At 52.0% G+C, this 19,710-nt stretch overlaps 1 protein-coding gene across 5 annotated transcripts in view; it reads right to left on the minus strand.

Moving 5' to 3' along the window:
- Positions 1-19,710, minus strand: part of LOC117054943 (phospholipid-transporting ATPase ID-like) — a 65,131-nt gene that overhangs the window by 6,869 nt on the left and 38,552 nt on the right. For 3 of the 5 annotated variants that reach the window (XM_033164193.1, XM_033164192.1, XM_033164191.1), the window contains exons 12-24: positions 17,345-17,541; positions 16,874-17,082; positions 15,455-15,498; positions 14,096-14,261; positions 13,125-13,313; positions 11,368-11,483; positions 11,037-11,201; positions 8,983-9,094; positions 7,818-7,923; positions 6,462-6,606; positions 3,957-4,134; positions 2,401-2,624; positions 506-589 (exon numbers count right to left, since the gene is read on the minus strand). In XM_033164193.1, the coding sequence (XP_033020084.1) occupies positions 506-589; positions 2,401-2,624; positions 3,957-4,134; positions 6,462-6,606; positions 7,818-7,923; positions 8,983-9,094; positions 11,037-11,201; positions 11,368-11,483; positions 13,125-13,313; positions 14,096-14,261; positions 15,455-15,498; positions 16,874-17,082; positions 17,345-17,541 (1,935 nt within the window). Of the gene's footprint in view, positions 1-505; positions 590-2,400; positions 2,625-3,956; positions 4,135-6,461; positions 6,607-7,817; positions 7,924-8,982; positions 9,095-11,032; positions 11,202-11,367; positions 11,484-13,124; positions 13,314-14,095; positions 14,262-15,454; positions 15,499-16,873; positions 17,083-17,344; positions 17,542-19,710 lie in introns of those variants that run through there. The other 2 variants (XR_004427555.1, XM_033164194.1) reach the window with 2 other exon arrangements.

Here is a 19,710-nt window from a genome sequence, read left to right on the forward strand (position 1 = left end):
TATCTGGTGAGCCAAGCTGTAAAGAGACTTATATTGCTTCCAAAGATTTTCAGAGACTTATAGATGTTCGTTCATTTGGTTCTAGGTTTACAAGAGAAACTTATAAGTGTATATATTGGTCATTGTGTTGCTTTGGTTATCACTGATTTCAGTTTGCAACACAGGGGTTAATAGTTTGGTGACCTGCTGGTCTTAGCCTGGACCTCTAGGCTTCCAATCCTGGATACTCCCCATTTGGAAAATGCTTTCCTCCAACCCAATGCACACTCCTGGGCTGAGCATGCTGGTGCCCACCTGCGCATGCCTGTCTACCTGTGCTGTGTGTGTGCTAAATGCAGGGTGAGAGCCTGTGTGTTGGAGGGGCAGCCATCCCTCAGGGCAGCCCCCAGGCTGAGAGAGGCGAGTCACCCCGATGGCAGGGCCAGAAACAGAGCCCTCTGCTCCCAGTTGTGGGGCAAACTCCTGATCGGACCAAGAGGGCAGCAAACAAATCAAGGAGCCGTACCTGGTCAAAGAGGCTCATTCCCAGGACAGGTAAGGAGGTGTACACCATGTTGTAAAGAGTGATGAACCATTCGTCATACACCGTCTGCAGAGACCGAGGGAGGGAGGAAATGAGAAAAGCCCCACGGAGATCAGCGGCAGAGGTGAAGTCCCAGACACAAGGGCCCATGACTGCAAGCGGGTGGGTGTCCCAAAGGAGGGCTAGCAAAAGCCAGTGTGGTGTAGTGGTTAAGAGCAGTAGACTCGTAATCTGGGGAACTGGGTTCGCGTCTCCGCTCCTCCACATGCAGCTGCTGGGTGACCTTGGGCTAGTCACACTTCTTTGAAGTCTCTCAGCCCCACTCACCTCACAGAGTGTTTGTTGTGGGGGAGGAAGGGAAAGGAGAATGTGAGCCGCTTTGAGACTCCTTCGGGTAGTGAAAAGCGGGATATCAAATCCAAATCCAAATCCAAAAGAGGAGAACAAGGCCCAGGCAGCTGCTGGGAAGCCAAGGGTGCAAATATGTGGTCAAAAGACAGTGGCAGAAATAAGGAGCCCACGGGGCATGGTCTAAGGCAGGGGTAGGCAACCTAAGGCCCATGGGCTGAATGCGGCCCAATCGCCTTCTCAAAATGCATCTCTGGGTTATTTGTGGGGCATAGGAATTCATTCATTCCCCCCCCCCAATATAGTCCGGACCCCCACATGGTCTGAGGTCCATGGCTGAAAAAGGTTGCTGACCCCTAAGGCAAGCATCTCAGTGGGGAGAACCAGCAGTGAATTGCAGGAGGGGGGCTGGAAATGGCCTCCTCTGTCAGCCAGGGCAGAGGTGAAAATATTGTTGTGAATTTTGGGTGGTGGGGTGGTGGCGGCGGCAGTGTGCACCATGCCCCAAATCGGTGAGAAATCAGCCTTAGTCCTGGAGTTGCCTCTTGAGGTGCCGCGTGCAACTACAGAGACTGGTTTGGGACTGCTTTGGCAAGCTTGTTCTCGGACCCTCCACCCCCACAGATAGAGGAGCCCCAAAACAGGGAGGTCCTCAGGGCATCAAGCAGACGGAGCCCCCCCCCCAACTCACAACAATATTAAGGATCATAGAACTGTAGAGCTGGAAGGGATCCCAAAGGCCGTGAAGTAATCACAGCTCAAGCAAGGGGCTGCAAGGAGGCAGGAGACCTTTGGAAAGGGTGGGGGGGAAGGAGCCCTCTAGTGTCGCTGATCCCCAGGACTGCGGGACACCCCCTCTCTCCTGCGCCCCACCTGCTCCCCGTGAACAAAGCTCTGTCCAAAGTCCCAGGGGTGCTCTGGAGCCCTTGGTGCCTGCAAAGAATGGCTGTGAGCACCCTGCATTGCGGGGGGTGGGGCCAGATGATCCTCGGTGTCCCTTCCAGCTCTACAGTGCTATGATCCAAGGCGGGAAGCTTCCTCCGCCCTTCCTGCAAAACGCCCCTCCTGCAAAAGGCCCCTACCTGCCAACAAGGGACATGCAAAAATGAACGAGGGAGTGAAAATCTCAAGAGAAGGTGGAGAGAACCAGCTGGCCAGACATGGAAGGAGCCAGTTCAAACATGCAAGGATGGCGGCAGTCAGAAAGAGGGGCAGGAGAAGGTGGGGCCCAGCACCCTCGGAGCGCAGGTGCCCTGGAGGGTGGCGAGCCCAACGAAGCATTGCCCGGATCCAGAAGATGCCAAGGGCTGCTCTGTGCAGGTTCAGAGTCTGTCTTTGGGGCTGCACAGACCCACCAAAGCCTGGCAGATGAACACAAACTGCTTGCAGGTGTGTGTGGTTTTTTAAAATGGCAATCAAGCAATATATAAATTTTATGATTTTTTTTAAAAGACATAAATTGGCAATTCCCAGCAATTTTAAGCGGCGGTCAGCAGAGGGCAGCAGAGGCCTGGCAGAACGGGGCTCACCTGTGCAGAGAATCCGGAGAAGAAGCCGTACCAGAAGTGGACCAGCGTGAAGGCGAAGTTCTTGTAGAAGAAGTAGGCCAGGAACTTGCACATGCGGATGTACGACCAGCGTCCGTGGACCAGCAACAGCCGCTGCAGGTAGCGGAACTGCGCAAAGGAGAAGTCGCTGGACAGCACAGCCTGCATCCCCTCCTGGCCGCTGATGCCAACGCCAATGTGGGCGGCTGGAAGAGAAGGAGAGGGAGCCCCAAAGCAGCTGCGTCAGGCCAGGGGGGGTCCAGTGCCCTGCTGTCCTTGGGGCCAACCAGGCACCCCCCCCCCCGGAAAGGGGCCCACAAACAGCAGCAGCAGCCTTTGCCCTTGCAACTGGCACTCAGGGGCATCCAAGGTGGCAATAACTGGCATGAGTCTGTGCCCCCTGCCTGTGCCCACCTCTCTCACGCAGGTTCCCCCCCATCTGCTTTCTTACAAATAAAGCGGGGGGGAGGAAGGGTCTACTCTTTACTCATTTCGTTTCTATACCACTTTAAATTTTTAAGAATAAAACCTCAAGGCGCTTTACGACCTACATTCAAACATCAAACAGCACATTCCAAAATAAAACATTACAGAAGCAAATCAGCAACACCATATACTGTACATTCAAAGCAACATCGTTAACAGGAAACTGAAACTATATCGTAAAGATTTCAAAATAAAGCCTTCCAAAGGAAGGTCAAGTAGAGAGCACACATTTGAAAGAGCATAATTAGCAAGAGAAGAAGACATTATCGTATTAAACATGGATTGAGAGAGTAAGTAGAGATTCTCTTCCCTTTGAAGGAGGGCTCTCCCCCCCTTTTCCACCTCTGCAGAACTGGAGAACCAGAGAAGAGCCTCCTGGATCAGGCCCATGGGAGCCCAACTGGTCCAGCCTCCTGTTCTCACAGTGGCCAAGCAGATTCCTCAAATGTGAAACCCGCAAGCAGGATCCGAGCCCAAGAGCCCCCTCCCCTCCTGGGGTTTCCAGGAACATTGCTGCCTCCAACCATCCTGGCTGGCAGCCATCAATATTCCTCTCCTCCTTGCATATCTCCAATCCTCTTTTAAATCTCCAGGATCAGAGCCAGAGAGAAAGCACAGCCCCAACACCACTGGTCAACCCTCCCTCATCAAATAGAGCCCCCCCAGCAGATTCCTCTTCTAGTGAAGTTGCTGTGGGGGCACCCCTCTCTTGGGGCTGGGGGGCTGGGTGTCCTTCCCACCCCACCCTTGTTTTGCACCTGGGGTCCTTTTAATCCAGGCAGCTATGTTGAAGAATCCCATTATTTCCCACATTGCTCAGAGACCGCAGCATCTCACTTGACAGCCAATTAGGCACATTTAACTAATGAGAGCATTGGATGCGCCCAAGGCTGGCGGGCTGCGGAGATTTCTGCAGCGCAATGAGCTGACGAAGTCCTTAAGCTGCTTCTCCCTGGGGCTCCTGAGGCTGGATCCTGCCTTCAGTGGCACGGGTGCCCCCCCCCTCACAAAGCTCCCCACTTAGCCTTCTGGTGGGCTTGCAGGGCCCTCACCCTTGATCATGCTGACGTCGTTGGCCCCGTCTCCGATGGCCAGCGTGACGGCGTTCTTGTACTTCTTCACCAGCTCCACCACCTGCGCCTTCTGCAGAGGCGTCACCCGGCAGCAGATCACCACCTTGCAGAGGCAGGCTGTCCGCACCAGCTCCAGCTCCCCTTCCTGGGCATAGGCCTGCAAAGGGGTGGGGGGGGAGACACACACAATGAGGGTGGGGGCACAGGAACAGGAGAAGGCAATGCGGGACGTTATACATAAGTAGCAGTCAAGTACAACATTCCTTGTTTTCCTAGAGAGGACATGCAGAGGGATGTTTGGTCCAGTCAGCAGAAAACTTCCTGTTTCCTCCTGGCTGGGACATGCTTCCTTTGCATGTGACTAGAGGTGGGCGTGACCTTACCTGTCCAGGTAACAAAAGGACAAGGCAGGCAGCACTCTCTTTTTGACTTCCTCCGTCGTTGGAGCAGCTTTTTATCTAGAAATGCCCTGTTGGCTTTCAGCCGACAGAGGGTGCTAAGATTATCCCCATATGGGATAGATCCACATGGATATATCTGTAATGAAGTCTGCCTTCAGGGATCCAACTGTGAACTGAATGTGAGTAAACTTCTTTTATATATTTTACACAAGATTGTGGCGTGTTTATTCTTTTAAGAGGGATATAAGGGAACTTACCAGGAACCTAATAGTGAGAGGCTGACACAAGCCTGCAACCAGCTACCCGCTGTGCGTTTAAAAGGGGAATGTGAAACTCTGCTAAGTAAAGGAACTTGCTAGCGCAAGTTAGGAAGGATATTAATAAACAATATATCCTCTCTGCCCCCTGAAAATTCCCACAGGGAAGCCTTCCCTTCCTCTTCTGCTGAAGCAAAGAGGACCCCAAAGCCTTGGAGACAGGAATGCCCTCCTGCCTAGCCCTGGGCTTGGACGCAGCACACCAAGGAAGCCGGGTGCTCCCCTTTCTTGCGACGGAGGGAGGGAGGGGCAAGGCTCTGTGCTGCCATTAGGGCAGCCCAGAGATGCTATATTTGTATGGAGGTCTCCCCACTCTGGTTGACATTTGGAAGGGACACCGAGGGTCATCTAGTCCAACCCCCTTCTCAGCCCTATCCTGGTTTTGGTCCCCCAAAGGCCCCCCCCCGACAGTGGGGCTGTGGCCTTCCAACTCTCTCCATTCAGGGAGAGGTCTTGTAGGCCACATCACCTGGATAAGTTGCTGAGTTGGCTGCATTGCAGTGGGTCGGACTAGATGACCCTTGGGTTCCCTTCCAACTCTACGATTCTATGATCCCCAAAGCTGTGCCACCAGACCCCACTTGGCAGCTCCCAGCAGCCCCCAGCCAGCATGGTTTCCGCTCCCATTGCCCCAGCACCATTTGGCCAGCTGTGCTGGGGTTGATGGGAGTTGGAGTCCCAAACATTTGGAGGCTCTGTTATAGGAAAGTCCTTGGGCTCACTTGGATTACCAGACAAAGACACCAGCCAGGAATAGAGGAGCAAAATAGCAGCCAGTAGGCCTGGTCTTTATTTTGTAGGACCGTTACAACAGGACTTTCCACCCAGCACATGGGAGAAGCAGGAAGAAGCCCAGAACCAGAATCACTTTTACAAAGATACCCACAACACCCCTAAAACTACATCATAAGTACATCACACATTGGGAGGGTCTGGGTGCAGTAACCTGAGCATCAGGGCATGCCCCCACCCTTCCCTTCACCTCCACCTTACACCCATCAAATGATACAAAAGAGATATTTATATTTCCCTGTAATCACACCCTTTTGTACTGATCTGGGTTTGCTATTGTTTCTGGAATGGCTACCTGTCCGGCACCCAGGTGTCAGGATGCCAGAGAGTATCACTCAGGCAGAGGGATGGCTGCCCTCACTCATGTCCCAAGCTCCCTCCTTGGTAGCCATCTCCTTCCTGAACAGAACAATGTTGGAATGGGGTAAACCCGACACTGGAGTAATTTTATATGAATTTCTGAAGTTTCCCCAGTGAGCCAGTACAGTCATACCTGGGGTTGCGTTTGCTGCGGGTTGCGGTCACTACAGGATACAAATGCGCCAAACCCGGAAGTACCAGAATGGGTTACTTCCAGCTTTCGGTGCGAGCGCATGCGCACAATCACTAGATCACACTTTGCACATGCGCAGAAGCGCCAAATCGCACCACGCACATGTGCAGATACGGCACTTCATGTTGCGGTCTTTTCATGTTGTGAACAGGCCTCTGGAGCAGGTCCCGTTCGCAACCAGATGTACCACTGTACATAGATACATTTATCAGTGAATTGTTGCATTTGGTAACGTGCAGCAGAGGCCCTTTGAATAGATAGGAAAAACTGTGATGAAAGTGTTTTGTGGGGACATTTGCAGATGTGATTGTGTTGATTTTGGTAGTGGGGTGTGTGTGTGTGTGTTGTGTCCGCTGGAAGGGCAAACCCTCCTTCCAACCTTTACATAGATTCCTGCAGCAGCTCCTTGCCGCCTCCTTACCAGGCTGTGCCCACTAATGACCAGGCCGTATTCCCCGTTGGGCTGTTCCTCCGGCAAGACCTTGCAACTGCCAGACTTCTTGACTTGGACATCCAGCTCATCGTCATCCATGGCGGCCTCCTGAGTCATCGTCTTCCTCGCTTTCCTAAGAGAAGACCCACAATAACAAGCACTGCGGAAACCAACGGGGAGTTCCCCCAAAACAGTAATAAATTTAATAAAGAAAACAAGTGGATAATAAGAAAACAATATTAGCAATATGCAAACAACAAGCAAAGCAAGACTCCCACCCCCTAACTAGTAGACAAGCAGACCGTCTCAGCCCCTCCCTGGGAGAAGCCCCCCAGCAGGACCTGAGCTTGGCAGCGCTTTGCCCACCTGCAGCCGCTGGCAGTCAGGGGCATGCTGGGGGGGAGGGGCCTCATGGCTAGTAGCCCCCAGAAGCCTTGCCGCAGCCTTGGAGGAGGGCGCGTGGGGTGTGATACATAAGTAGCAGTCAAGTACAACATTCCTTGTTTTCCTAGAGTGGACATGCAGAGGGATGTTTGGTCCAGTCAGCAGAAAACTTTCTGTTTCCTCCTTGCTGGAACATACTTCCTTTGCATGTGACTAGAGGTGGGCGTGACCTTACCTATCCTGGTAACAAAAGCACAAGGCACACAGCACTCTCTCTCTCTCCTGGCGAGAGCCAGGGTGGTGTAGTGGTTAAGAGCGGTAGACTTGTAATCTGGGGAACCGGGTTCGCGTCTCCGCTCCTCCACATGCAGCTGCTGGGTGACCTTGGGCTAGTCACACTTCTCTGAAGTCTCTCAGCCCCACTCACCTCACAGAGTGTTTGTTGTGGGGGAGGAAGGGAAAGGAGATTGTTAGCCGCTTTGAGACTCCTTCGGGTAGTGAAAAGCGGGATATCAAATCCAAACTCCTCCTCCTCCTCTCTCTCTGACTTCCTCTGTTGTTGGAGCAGCTTTATAGCTAGAGATGCTTTCTTGGCTCTCAGCCAACAGAGGACACTGGGATTATTCCCCCATATGGGATAGATCCACATTCACATACTTTGTAACCAAGTCTGCCTTCAGGGATCCAACTGTGAACTGAATGTGAGTAAAGTTCTTTTATATATTTTACACAAGATTGTGGCGTGTTTATTCTTTAAGGGATACAAAGGAACTTACCAGGAACATAATAGTGAGAAGCTTACACAAGCCTGCAACCAGCTATCCGCTGTGCGTTTAAAAGGGGAATGTAAAACTCTGCTAAGTAAAGGAACTTGCTAGCGCAAGTTAGGAAGGATATTAATAAACAACATGTCCTCTCCTGCCTCCCTGAACATTCCCACAGGGCAGAGAAGACCTTTACCTGAGTTCTTGGCGCACTTCCTCAAAGGTGTCCCCTTGGATGAAGAAGATGTCCTTCATGTCGTCGTAGAGCATGTTGCAGGAGTAGCCGATGTTCACGGCCGTCTCTGTAGAAGAATCACACAATGGCAGAATGGTGGGAGGGGGGTCCTCTAGTCCAGGCTCCCAAAAGGCAGGAATCTCTGGCAGGTGTCCACCCAACCTCTGCTTCATCACCTCCAAGGAAGGAGGAGATGCACCGCGGCACACAACAAGTGTTAGGGCCAGGAGGGAAGCGTCCCTGGCCCCCTGGGGGATGGACTCTCCCTCGCTCGTTCTCCCCTTCATGGCAATGCCTCTGCCTGAGATGGGCCCTTCAGGCTGGGTCAGCTGACCTGACTGAGGGCCCCCTCCGTCCCGGACGGCCAGGCAGAAGGCAAGAGCCCCTCCTGCACCCTCACATTGGCGCACGGGAATTTCTGAAGCTTCTTGCTCACTCTCCTTTTCACCTCACCTGGAGACGGAGGTGATGCTTCAAACATACACAAAGTTCATGACTCCCCCCCCCGAAGAAGCCTGGGAACTGTAGTTTGTAAGGGTGTCTCTGGGAGGGGAGAACTACATTTCCCAGGATTCTCTGGGGGAGCTGATGGGTTTTAAATGTGTGTTGGCAATGCTTCAAATGGATTCTTTACTCTGCGGTTCATCTCATTTTTCTCGCCTGCCCTTAAAACCACATCTAGCCCCCCCCCGCTCGCTTTAAAGGGCTTTTAACTTTCCAGTGCTCCTTTTCTCTTTCTCTTTTGTCCCTCTTGTCTTTGCTCTCCTCTCTCATTACTCTGCTTCTCTCAGAGCTCTTACAATCCTGATTTTCTCTGCGCCTTTTCCTTGGCGCTTGCTGCGATTCCTAGGACCTGGCCCCTCCAAGCCCACCTCTCTTTCCCACTCCAGGATGACTTAAGGCTGGTGGGCGCAAGGAGGCCAGCCTCACACACTCTGAGATTCACCCACCAGGCGTTTCTCACCTAGGGGAAGGTCAAGGGAGTTTTGCCCAAAGTCACCCCCATGAACTGAGAATGCGCTGCGCTGTTCTTCCCGCCTGTGATGTCACAAAGGATTCTGGGATGCATCTCAGAAGGGTGCAGAATCAACCGCCAGCAGTGTGTCATCTCCCCCTCTGGCAGTACCTTGCTTGTCTCCAGTGAGCACCCAGATTTTAATCTGCGCTTTCGCCAAGGTCTCAATTGTCTGTGGGACACCGTCTTGCAGCTTGTCCTCGATGGCCGTGGCACCAAGTAACTGCAGAGAGGGGAGGGGAGGTCATAAAGGGGTGCTCTGAAAGGGGTGACCAACGGACACCCAATGAAGCTGGGGGCCCACCCAGACTTGCACTGATCCTGCTGTTTTCCTCCAGGAAAGCTCGCCCTATAGCGGGTTGAATTGGAGCAAATGACCGCTGTGTTTTCTGTGGATTGATGTTTGTTCCGATTCAATGCTAGAGAGCGGGTTTTGTGGGGAAAGTGGTGAGGCAAACAAAAAACCACTCAGACTCCTGCTTTCTAAGCATGGGACATGGAGGTACAGGTGAGCCCTTAGGTTGAAAGATTCGGGATGGATGGAAAAAATCATTCGCCAGGCACCGCAGAGTTAAACTGTGGCTCAGATCCTGTTTGTAGGATAGGAATTCTAGAGGTCCTATATATATTAAATAAATGTACAAGGCAAACACATGCATAAGTATATAAACCACGTGTCTGAAATATTACAGAAGAACAATCCTGAAGCCATTTTGACTCTCCCAGTTACCTCAAATATTTCTCTGCAGTAAGGGAGCAAAGTGGGGGAAAGCCTTCCCATTGTGTTTTTGCTTACAAATCCTGTCTTAAGGGTGTATTTGTGTATAGATAGTATTTACCATCTCCAAGGAATGGCCAGGCTACCCAGAAAAGGCAATCAGATAAGGCATTATCAGGTATCCTGGCAGACAGGAGAGAAGGGACACTCTCAAATTTCTGCTAGGGACCACCTCCTTCTGTGATGTATGGATGATGTTTTGGGGAGGCAATTTCAAAAGAGGAGGAGGAGGAGGAGGAGGAGGAGTTTGGATTTGATATCCCGCTTTTCACTACCCGAAGGAGTCTCAAACGGCTAACATTCTCCTTTCCCTTCCTCCCCCACAACAAACACTCTGTGAGGTGAATGGGGCTGAGAGACTTCCGAGAAGTGTGACTAGCCCAAGGTCACCCAGCAGCTGCATGTGGAGGAGCGGGGAAGCGAACCCGGTTCCCCAGATTACGAGTCTACTGCTCTTAACTGCTACACCACACTGGCTCTCACACCAATGTTGTGGGTTCCTCCTCCCTCCTGCGTGTGGCGAGTGGGGACCCTGTTGCAATAGTTTAATAAAGAGCAGACTTCTTAGCCTCTTAGCTTCTGAATATTCTCTGGTTGCATCTGTTATTTTTCTGCTACCAATAGAGAACCTACATAAGGATGCTATGCAGGCTCTTGATACCCCATACAGGGAAAAGGAGCAGTTTTTTTCCTTATAAGAGTAGGTTTCCGCAGGCAACTGCTCATCTACGATGAGAAGAGGATGCCGAGCTGGACGAGCCATTGGCCTGATCCAGGGGGCTCTGCTTATGTTCTTATGACCTCCCACAAGGCAAACAGGCCCAGCCGAGTCCTAGCTGGCTCCACTCCGCTGGCCTCTGGGGACCCAGATGAAGGCGGCTCAGGAAGAGGCTTGCAAAACGCGTTCGCACGTAGACTCTTAAAACGCGGGAGCAGGAAGGAGCCACGCATCATTGCGAGTCCAGCCCCAGGGCTCAACAAAGAGCTTTTTAATGAGCGGGAAATCAGAAGAGGAAAAGAGATGCACACAATGAAAGGGAGGAGAGGGGAGTCTCTCCACTGGGGCAGGAAGGCGTCAAATGCAGGGGGGGGGACCTTGCTTGCTATGTTATGGTTCATTGCCCTGATTCTTTATTTTTTTGAATGGGTCGACTGTTTAGAAATACTCTAAATACAAGTAACATCAGCATTCCAAGCCGCTTAAGCTGCATGGCTGATAGAATCACAGAATTGTAGAGCTGGAAGGGACCCCAGGGGTCATCTAGTCCAACCCCCTGCAAGGCAGCAATCTCAGCTAACCCTCACCCAGTCTGACCGATCCCTTTTTGTTCCCGTTCGGTGCCTGAGCCTTGAGCGCCCGGCTTCCCTCCTGGCCCCCCCCACCTACTATCAGGTCTTTTTCGATTTCTTCGTACAGCTCAGACAGCTTCTCCTCTCGATCCTGCAGGGCTGTGCTGGCTTCGTGGTGACGCTTCTGCCAATCGGCAAAGGACTTTCTCTCCAGGTCCTTGTAGGCCACGACCAGCGTCCGGAGACCTTCCCCTGCAAACTCCTGGAAGGACGCAAGCGGGCACAGGAGGGGTCAGGGGAAAGGAGCGCCACAGAGACTCCCGCTTTGTGGGTCTCATGAAACCCCCGGGGGTGGGCTGGGGTGGGGGTGAAGCTGCAAGGGCATCGCCCTGGGGAGGCTCTGCATGCAAACTCCGCTGCCAGCTTACTTCCAAGGACTCGGTAGTCTCCTCCTTAAGAGGTAAACAGGAAGGGTGCAGGAGTTCGAACAGGATCGTGTCTGCCCCCTTGCAGTACAGGGTCACCTTGCCGTCAGGGCGCCGCACTGGGAAGAAGGAAGAAGGGCAGAAAATGAGAGGGTGTCCAGAATTGGTCCCCACCCTGGACGGACACATGACACACGAGCAGAGAGTCAGAGATGGCTGGGGGGATGTCCCCCTTCCTTAAAAGATCTAGTCTTCCTAGATGGAAGAGCCAGAGAGGCTCAGCGGCAGAACATCTGCTTGGCATGCAGAAGGGGAGGAGCCCTGCCTGAGGTCCTGGACGACTGCTGCCTGTCACTGCAAACAATACTGAGTGAGATGTGCCAATGGGCAGAAGCTTCCTAACTGTAAAGGTAAAGGTAAAGGGACCCCTGACCATTAGGTCCAGTTGCGGACGACTCTGGGGTTGTGGCGCTCATCTCGCTTTATTGGCCGAGGGATCCGGCATACAGCTTCCGGGTCATGTGGCCAGCATGACTAAGCCGCTTCTGGCAAACCAGAGCAGCGCAGGGAAACGCCGTTTACCTTCCCGCCGGAGTGGTACCTATTTATCTACTTGCACTTTGATGTGCTTTTGAACTGCTAGGTTGCAGGAGCTGGAACCGAGCAACGGGAGCTCACCCTGTCATGGGGATTCGAACCGCCAACCTTCTGATTGGCAAGCCCTAGGCTCTACGGTTTAAACCACAGCGCCACCCATGTCTAAAGTGCTCTCTACAGTATAATGGAACTTTGCACCTGTCTACACAGCACCACACCAACCTTAATGGAAGTGGGACCGAGCAACGGGAGCTCAACCCGTTGCGGGGATTCAAACCGCTGACCTTCTGATCGGCAAGCTCTAGGCTCTGTGGTTTAACCCACAGCGCCACCCAGCGGTGGAGGAAGCCTCTTTGCCACCCGGGGTGGCGGCACAGAGGCAACCACTGGGGGCGGGGTGTCAGACGCGTGCGTCGTGACGTTACGACGCACGCGTTCTGACGTCACGACGCACGCAGAGCCGAGGGGCGGGCCAGTGAGGAGGGGTGTCACGCAACGCCCCTCTTCGCTAGCCCACCCCTCGGCTCCGCGCCGAGGCAGCCAGCTAAAAAGCCCTTTAAAAGAAAAAAAAGAAAGAAAGGGAAGCAGCCACCGGCCGAGCAAGCAAGCAAGCAAGCAAGCAAGCAAGCGGCTGCTTTCCTTTCTTTCTTCTCTTTCTTTTTAAAGGGCTTCTGTAGCGCTCGGCTGCCGCGGCAAGGAGCCAAGGGGCAGGCCAGCGGGGAGGGGTGTCACACAACACCCCTCCTCACTGGCCCACCCCTTGGTGTGGGGCCGGGACCCCACCACAGGTGTCCACCCCCCCCGGGCGGTACCCGGGGCGGATCGCCCCCACGCCCCCTTGCTCCGCCCCTGGTTCCACCCACGCTGTAGGGAACTGTAGGGAGTGGCATTTCTCTCTTTTCTCTCCAGGTCCTTGTAGGGCAGCCCCTCAAAGGGTGTCAGAACTGGAGCTGTTGCAAGAGTCCAACCCCCTAGAAGTTCCTTTTTCATAGCGAGCAGGTAGTGGAAATCGCTTTGCACCAATTCACTCAAACTCCCGTCGAAAAAGTCTGCCCAGCTGGTTGACGCTGGTGGAAACAACTCAGCAAGAAGAGAGTATTTTCCTGAGAACCAATCACAGGCGAGGCACGGGGTTTGGGGGAGGGGAGGAAGGGGCCACACACCAATGACAGACATCCGCTTGCGCACATTGTTGAAATCCAGGATGGCCAGGAGCTTGTAGACGATGGTCTTCCCCATTTCCACCACCGTGATGGTCTCTGGGGTCCGGGCGCGGAAGACGAAGCCAAAGTTTCGGGCGGCCGTCACCAGGGCTCCCTCGTCCGGAGACTGAGCCTGGTACACCAGCTCACCTGCCGGGGGGGGGGCAAGGGGAGAGGGGGGCAGCGTCACTTCCAAGAGGGAGGCGGGAATGTGCCACACACAGCAACCGATTCGGGAGTCTGGAGAGAACAGGTGGGCAAGAGGAGACGCCCTTAAAATTCCTAAAATGATGCCTGGCCTGGACAAAGGGGAGTGGGGAGAGGTTTTTTGCCTCTCTCATATCACTGGAACTCATGGGCAGCCAGCAATGCTGAATGTTGGGAAGACTCAGGACAGATAAAAGGAAGATCTTCATGCATCACCCAGGGCTGATCCACAACTCCATTTGCCTTGCTAATTTCCTGTGGGGAAGCCTCATCTTTAGTGCTGAATTGGAACAAACAGCCGTCAGCAGGCTGACATTTGTTCTGATTTAGCGCTAAAGAGCAGGTTTTCCAGGGCAAAAGTGTCAGGGCAAAGGCAAAACCCGTGCTTAGAAGGCGCAGGACAAGCAGAAGTGTGAGTGAGCCCATAGCTAACCCATGGAACTCCCTCCCACCGCAGGCAGGGATGGCCACCAACGTGGATGGCTTTACAAGAGGGTTAGACAAATTCCTGTTGGAGGAGAGGACAGCCCCAGCCCACAAGAGCCCCCCAGCACAGCACCCTCAGGCGAGGTCCCTTCCTCTCTCCACAGGCTACACTGCTGCTCAGAGCCAGAGGTGCTGTCTCCCCAATGAATCGCAGAATTGTCGAGTTGGAAGGGACCCCGAGGGTCATCTAGTCCAACCCCCTGCAAGGCAGGAGGCACAGCTACACCCCTCCCCCTCACCTTGCTTCTTCTCTTCTGGCATCACCGTGTGGCAGAGAGAAAGGAGGCGGAAAAACTTGTGGGTGATGACATCTCCCGCCTTCACTTCTTCCACCAGGCTTTGGTCGTAGAAAGAGAACTTGGGGTCAGCGAGGGGGTTGGATGAGAAATCAACTTTTGGGGTACTCTGAAAGGGGGGGGGAGAGAGAAAGGTTGCCACCATGAGAACTTCTCTGGGCTCATCTGCCCACCTCCCTTCTAGCTGGAGAAAGACCACGAATGGCCACACAGAGGCTCCCCTCGCCCTTCCCAGCCTGCCAAACTCCAGGGCAATGGCAGCCTTGACCCAGAAGGCTCAGAACTTCCCCCAAGAGAGGAAAGGAAGAAGGAAATTTCCAGGAGGGAAGCTCAAGGCACAAGGCGGCAGTGGCGTCGCAACGGGGGGCAGTGGGGGCGGTGCGCTTCCGATGGCACGTCTCCAGGGGTGACATGGCGGCGCAAGCTGCCATCACGTGGCTGCAGCCGCGAGCAGAGGATCCAGCCCCTCCCCAGCTCGCCTTAAGCGGCTCCTGCTTTGCCGCTTTACAGCCAGCCAGGGAGGGAGGGGCGGACAGGAGCCACAGCTCACCCTCCCTCCCTCCCTCCCTTCCCGGTTTGCTGTAAAGCGGCAACGCATGAGCCGCTCACGGCAAGCAGGGGCTCCCCCCCCCCCCGGGCTCCCTCGCACCCTGACTCGCTCTAAGTCACACATCCTCTTATGTTCCTCCCCTGATAAGGTTCTAGTAAATCAATTACATAGCTCTGTCAGTGCTAAATTATGGGTTAATAAGCCTGTGAACCTTGGTGACACACCCGGCACAACTAGGCTTCCAAAATGCAGCCTCCCCTATTATAGAAGAACTTCTTCACTTTCATGAACACGCATTAATAATTGTTTTCTTAATCAGTGCCTTGGTACTATATGTTATTAGCCTGATATTATCAACAAAACTTACATACACTAACACTATAGATGCCCAGGAAGTAGAGATAATCTGAACTATTCTCCCTGCAATCATTTGGATCATGATTGCGCTTCCCAGGGAGGGGGACGGACAGGAGCCGTGGCTCCCAAGAGGGTGCAGCTTTGCCAGCGCTCCAGCAAAGCAGCTTGGGGGGGTGGCAAAAAAAAAATTCCGCACCGGGTACCACCTGGGCTTGCCACACCTCTGCAAGAGGGGAAGTCAAAATTCCTTTTGTCCACTTCATCCGCCACACTGGGACGCGTCCTAGCTGAAATGGCCTGCCCCCTGATCCTCGGTAAGTGCCAGGCAGGGCTGGAACCACAACAATGCCCTCTGGCCCTGCCTGCCACCCTTTGTCCCCCTTGCAGCCCCTTACCTCCGTAATCTCCACCCGTTGTCCATCCAAGTCATAGACGTCCCCTGTGGGTGAGAAGCACAGAGCCCAGTTGAGAAGACAACAAGCGCACACCTGCCTGTGAATTCCAGGCCTGGGCCAGTTTGTGCCAGCGAGACGACAGGGGCACCCAGGCACCTTTCGGGACCCTGGCCAATGATCTACAACTGCCCATCGGGAGGCAGGCGAGACACCAGGCCGGCAAGCAGCAGCTGGGTGAATTGAAAAACAGGTACAGGCGAGGGGCTGCAGAAGGTCTAAATAGTTCCTGTATTGGCACTTTATTTACCGGTATTTATTGGATTTATATACCGCTCTATAGCCAGAGGTCTCAGGGCAGTTCACAGAAAAGATCACAACACAAATAATCAGAATAAAAACAACAACCCAAGAACACATACACATGCCCGAAAAGAGCCTCATTTTAAAAGGGAACAGGATGTCCAACAGATCAACCAAAGGCCTGGTTAAAAAGGAACGTTTTTGTCTGGCGCCTAAAGGTGTACAATGAAGGCGCCAGTCGAACTTCCCTAGGGAGAGCATTCTGTAGATTAGGAGCCACTGCAGAGAAGGCTCTGTTCTTGTGTTGCCACCCTCCGGACCTCTTGAGGAGGAGGCACACAAAGGAGGGCCTCAGAAGGTGATCTCAGGGTCTTTGTAGGTTCATATGGAAAGAGGCAGTCCTTGAGGTATTGCGCTCCTGAGCTGTTTAAGGCTTTATAGGTCAAAACTAGCACTTTTAACTGGGCCCGGAACCTAATAGGTGGCCAGCGCAGTTGGACCAGAATTGGTATAATATGCTCAAACCGTCTTGCTCCGGTGAGCAACCTGACCGCTGAATTCTACACCAGCTGAAGTATCCGAACTGTCTTTTCTCCCCCCAAGCCACCCATGCTGATTGGGACTAATGGATGAACAAAATCTTGGGGGGGGGGACAGGCTGGCAAAGGGCCCACATTCCAAAGGAGCAAAAAAGACTTTTAATGTATGTGACGACAGTCGCACGGATGTTATTAGCCCAGAGATGGAAGGAAGGCAAAGTCCCTACCGGAGAAGAATGGCAAACTAAGCTGTTAGACTATGCTGAAATGGCAAAACTGACCAGAAAGCTCAGGAATCAAGACCAATGCTTTAACAAAGAATGGGGGGGGGATTACAATATATCTGGGAGACCGCTGTAAGCAGATGAAAACATTAGCAGGATTGCAATAACACCGATACTATGGACAAATGGAGTGAAATGGATTCTGGAACAATATGCAATTGGAAAAGTTGACAACTGGACCCATGGAGGGGAAGGTCCAGAGATTGGGAGAACTCCCTAAATATGGATATGTGTTTTGTATTGTTATAGTCTTACACTTGTAAAATCAAGCGATAAAGGGATGCAGCAGCCCCTACCATAGATCTTTCCGTTGATGCAGCACTTGTTAAAGACCATGATGTTCTGGGTGAGGGTCCCCGTCTTGTCGGAGAAGATGTACTTGATCTGCCCCAGCTCCTCGTTGAGGGTGGTGGTCCGGGCCTGGGCAGGGGTGTCACTAAGGGGGTAGTACATCTTGCGGTCCCACTCAATGTAGAAGCTGTTGCCCAAGCGGATTATCTCTACGCTGAACGAGAGGAAGACAAGGAATGGGCTGGAGTCCTTGGCAGGAAGTAGCAACGCCGCACATGCCCTGTCCGTACGGCGATGGAGCGCCGGCGGAGGCAAACCGCGTGCCTTGTCACCCCTGGAGGCGTGGCACCGGGAGCACACCGCCCCCCCCGTTGCTACGCCACTGGACACACACACACACACACACACACACCCCGGTGGAAAATGGGCCGTTTGGGGGCTGGCACAGGGCACGTGCCTCCCCCCTCCCCGCTTACCTGACATAGAGGGAGATGGGCACCAACGTGTTGAGGATGATGACGTAGGACCAGAACATGAGGAAGGCGGAATAGAAGGCCGAGTGGACGTCGTGCGCCCAGGGCAAGTAGACCTGGAAGGCAGAGCCCCTCTTGTACTCCCAGATGCTGTTGCCAATGGCCAGAACGGAGCACATGGCGGCCAGAAGAACAAAGATCTGCAAGAAGAAGGGGGAGGGCAGAAAGCAGGAGAACATCTATATCGCACAGTATAGACACAGAGTTTATGTAAAAGAACATGGTCAAAAGATCAATCCGTTGGCAGGTTTTGATTGAGCTTCGGTGTGCAAATAGGATAATTCTATAAAATAAAATTTATAGTAAGTCAAACAATATGGAGAAAGAAAAGTTTAAGCGTGTATTTAAGGAACTTGCAACGGGAAGATTGGAGGTCTTGACATATTTACACTTCTTCAGATACACTGAAACAGAAGTCACCAGACCCTTAAATATAGTGGGGGAGTGGGGAGGGGTATTACTCAGAAGGGTGGTGGGAATGGGTGATAGGCTGATAAGTGTGGAAAACCTGTTGACGACTCTAAACGGCTGCAGTTAGTCTTGCAGGGAAAGGCAAGGGGTGAGATGGCTAAAGATAGCTTTGTTATGTATAATGAGATAAGAATCCAATGTCTTTGTTCAGACCAGGTTTCTCCATGGTTTTAAGTTTGGTGATTAGTTGCAATTCAGCCACTTCTCTTTCCAGTCTATTTCTGAAATTTCTTTGTAGTAAGACAGCTACTTTAAGATCTTTTATAGAATGTCCTGGGAGATTGAAGTGTTCTCCTACTGGTTTCTCTGTCTTGTGATTCCTGATATCAGATTTATGTCCATTTATCCTTTGGTGTAGGGTTTGGCCTGTTTGCCCAATATAGAGAGCTGAAGGGCCACATAAACCCGGATAACACCATTACTGGTCCGAACAACACCAAACATACCATCTCAGGACTATTTAATTGCTCATCTTCCAACATTGTGTATGCAATCCAATGCCAACAGTGCCCTTCAGCTCTCTATATACAAATAAATTTCAGAAATAGAAATTTAGCCATCTCACCCCTTGCCTTTCCCTGCAAGACTAATTGCAGCCATTAAGAGTCGTCAACAGGTTTTCCACACCTATCAGCTGATCACTCATTCCCACCACCCTTCTGAGTAATACCCCTCCCCACTCCCTCACTATATTTAAGGATCTGGTGACTTCTGTTTCAGTGTATCTGAAGAAGTGTGCATGCACACGAAAGCTCATGCCAAGAACAAACTCAGTTGGTCTCTAAGGTGCTACTGGAAAGAATTTTCTATTTTGTTTCGACTATGGCAGACCAACATGGCTACCCACCTGTAACTTGACATATTTAATCACAAATGGATGTACAAAGCAAGTACTGTATTAGCTAAAGAACGAATGATCGTTTATTTTTTATTTCTCATTTTGCCTATAATATCTATTGTACACTTTGGTTATAAAGTTTTCAACCAATAAAGTATTCAAAATAAAAAAATGAAGCAGAAGAACATCGGCAGAGCCTCCTGGATCAGGCCAAGGGCCCATCTTGTTAGAAGCTGCCCAGAGTGTTGTTGTTGTTGTTGTTGTTGTTGTTGTTGTTGTTAATAATAATAATAATAATAATAATAATAATAATAATAATAATAATAATAATAATGGCTAGTAGGCACTGACAGCCTTCTCCTCCATGAATCTGGGTTGCCATACTTTGAAGAGCAAAAAGGAGGACACATTTGCCAACTTTTAACTACGCATCGCTATGATGACTCTACCCATGAAAAAGAGGATGTGTCCTGGGGGGGGGGAGGACACATGGCCATCGCCCCCCCCTGCAGCAGAGAGTTCCATAGTTTTACCTATGGGCAACTCATCAGGCAGGGAACACCTCTGGTGGTAACTCACTGCTCATGCCATTACAAATAAATAAAAAATTGTCCAGTAGCACCTTAGAGACCAACTAAGTTTGTTCTGGGTATAAGCTTTCGTGTGCATGCACACTTATTCAGATACCATGAAAGCTTATACCCAGAACAAACATAGTTAGTCTCTAAGGTGCTACTGGGCAATTTTTAATTTTTTAAAATTTATTTCGACTGCGTCAGACCAACACGGCTACCTACCTGCCATTACAGATAGCACAGATACAGGAATGGGCCTGTGGGCACTTAAGAACCTAAGAATAGCTTTCTCCATGAGGCCACTGGCACATCTAGTCACAGAATCATAGACTCATAGAATTGTAGAGCTGGAAGGGACCCCAGGAGGTCATCCAGTCCAACCCACTGTAAGGCAGGAATCTCAGCTAAAGCATCCCTGACAGATG

This window comes from Lacerta agilis, chromosome 11 (genome assembly GCF_009819535.1).
Source record: "Lacerta agilis isolate rLacAgi1 chromosome 11, rLacAgi1.pri, whole genome shotgun sequence".
Taxonomy (NCBI): Eukaryota; Metazoa; Chordata; class Lepidosauria; order Squamata; family Lacertidae; genus Lacerta; species Lacerta agilis.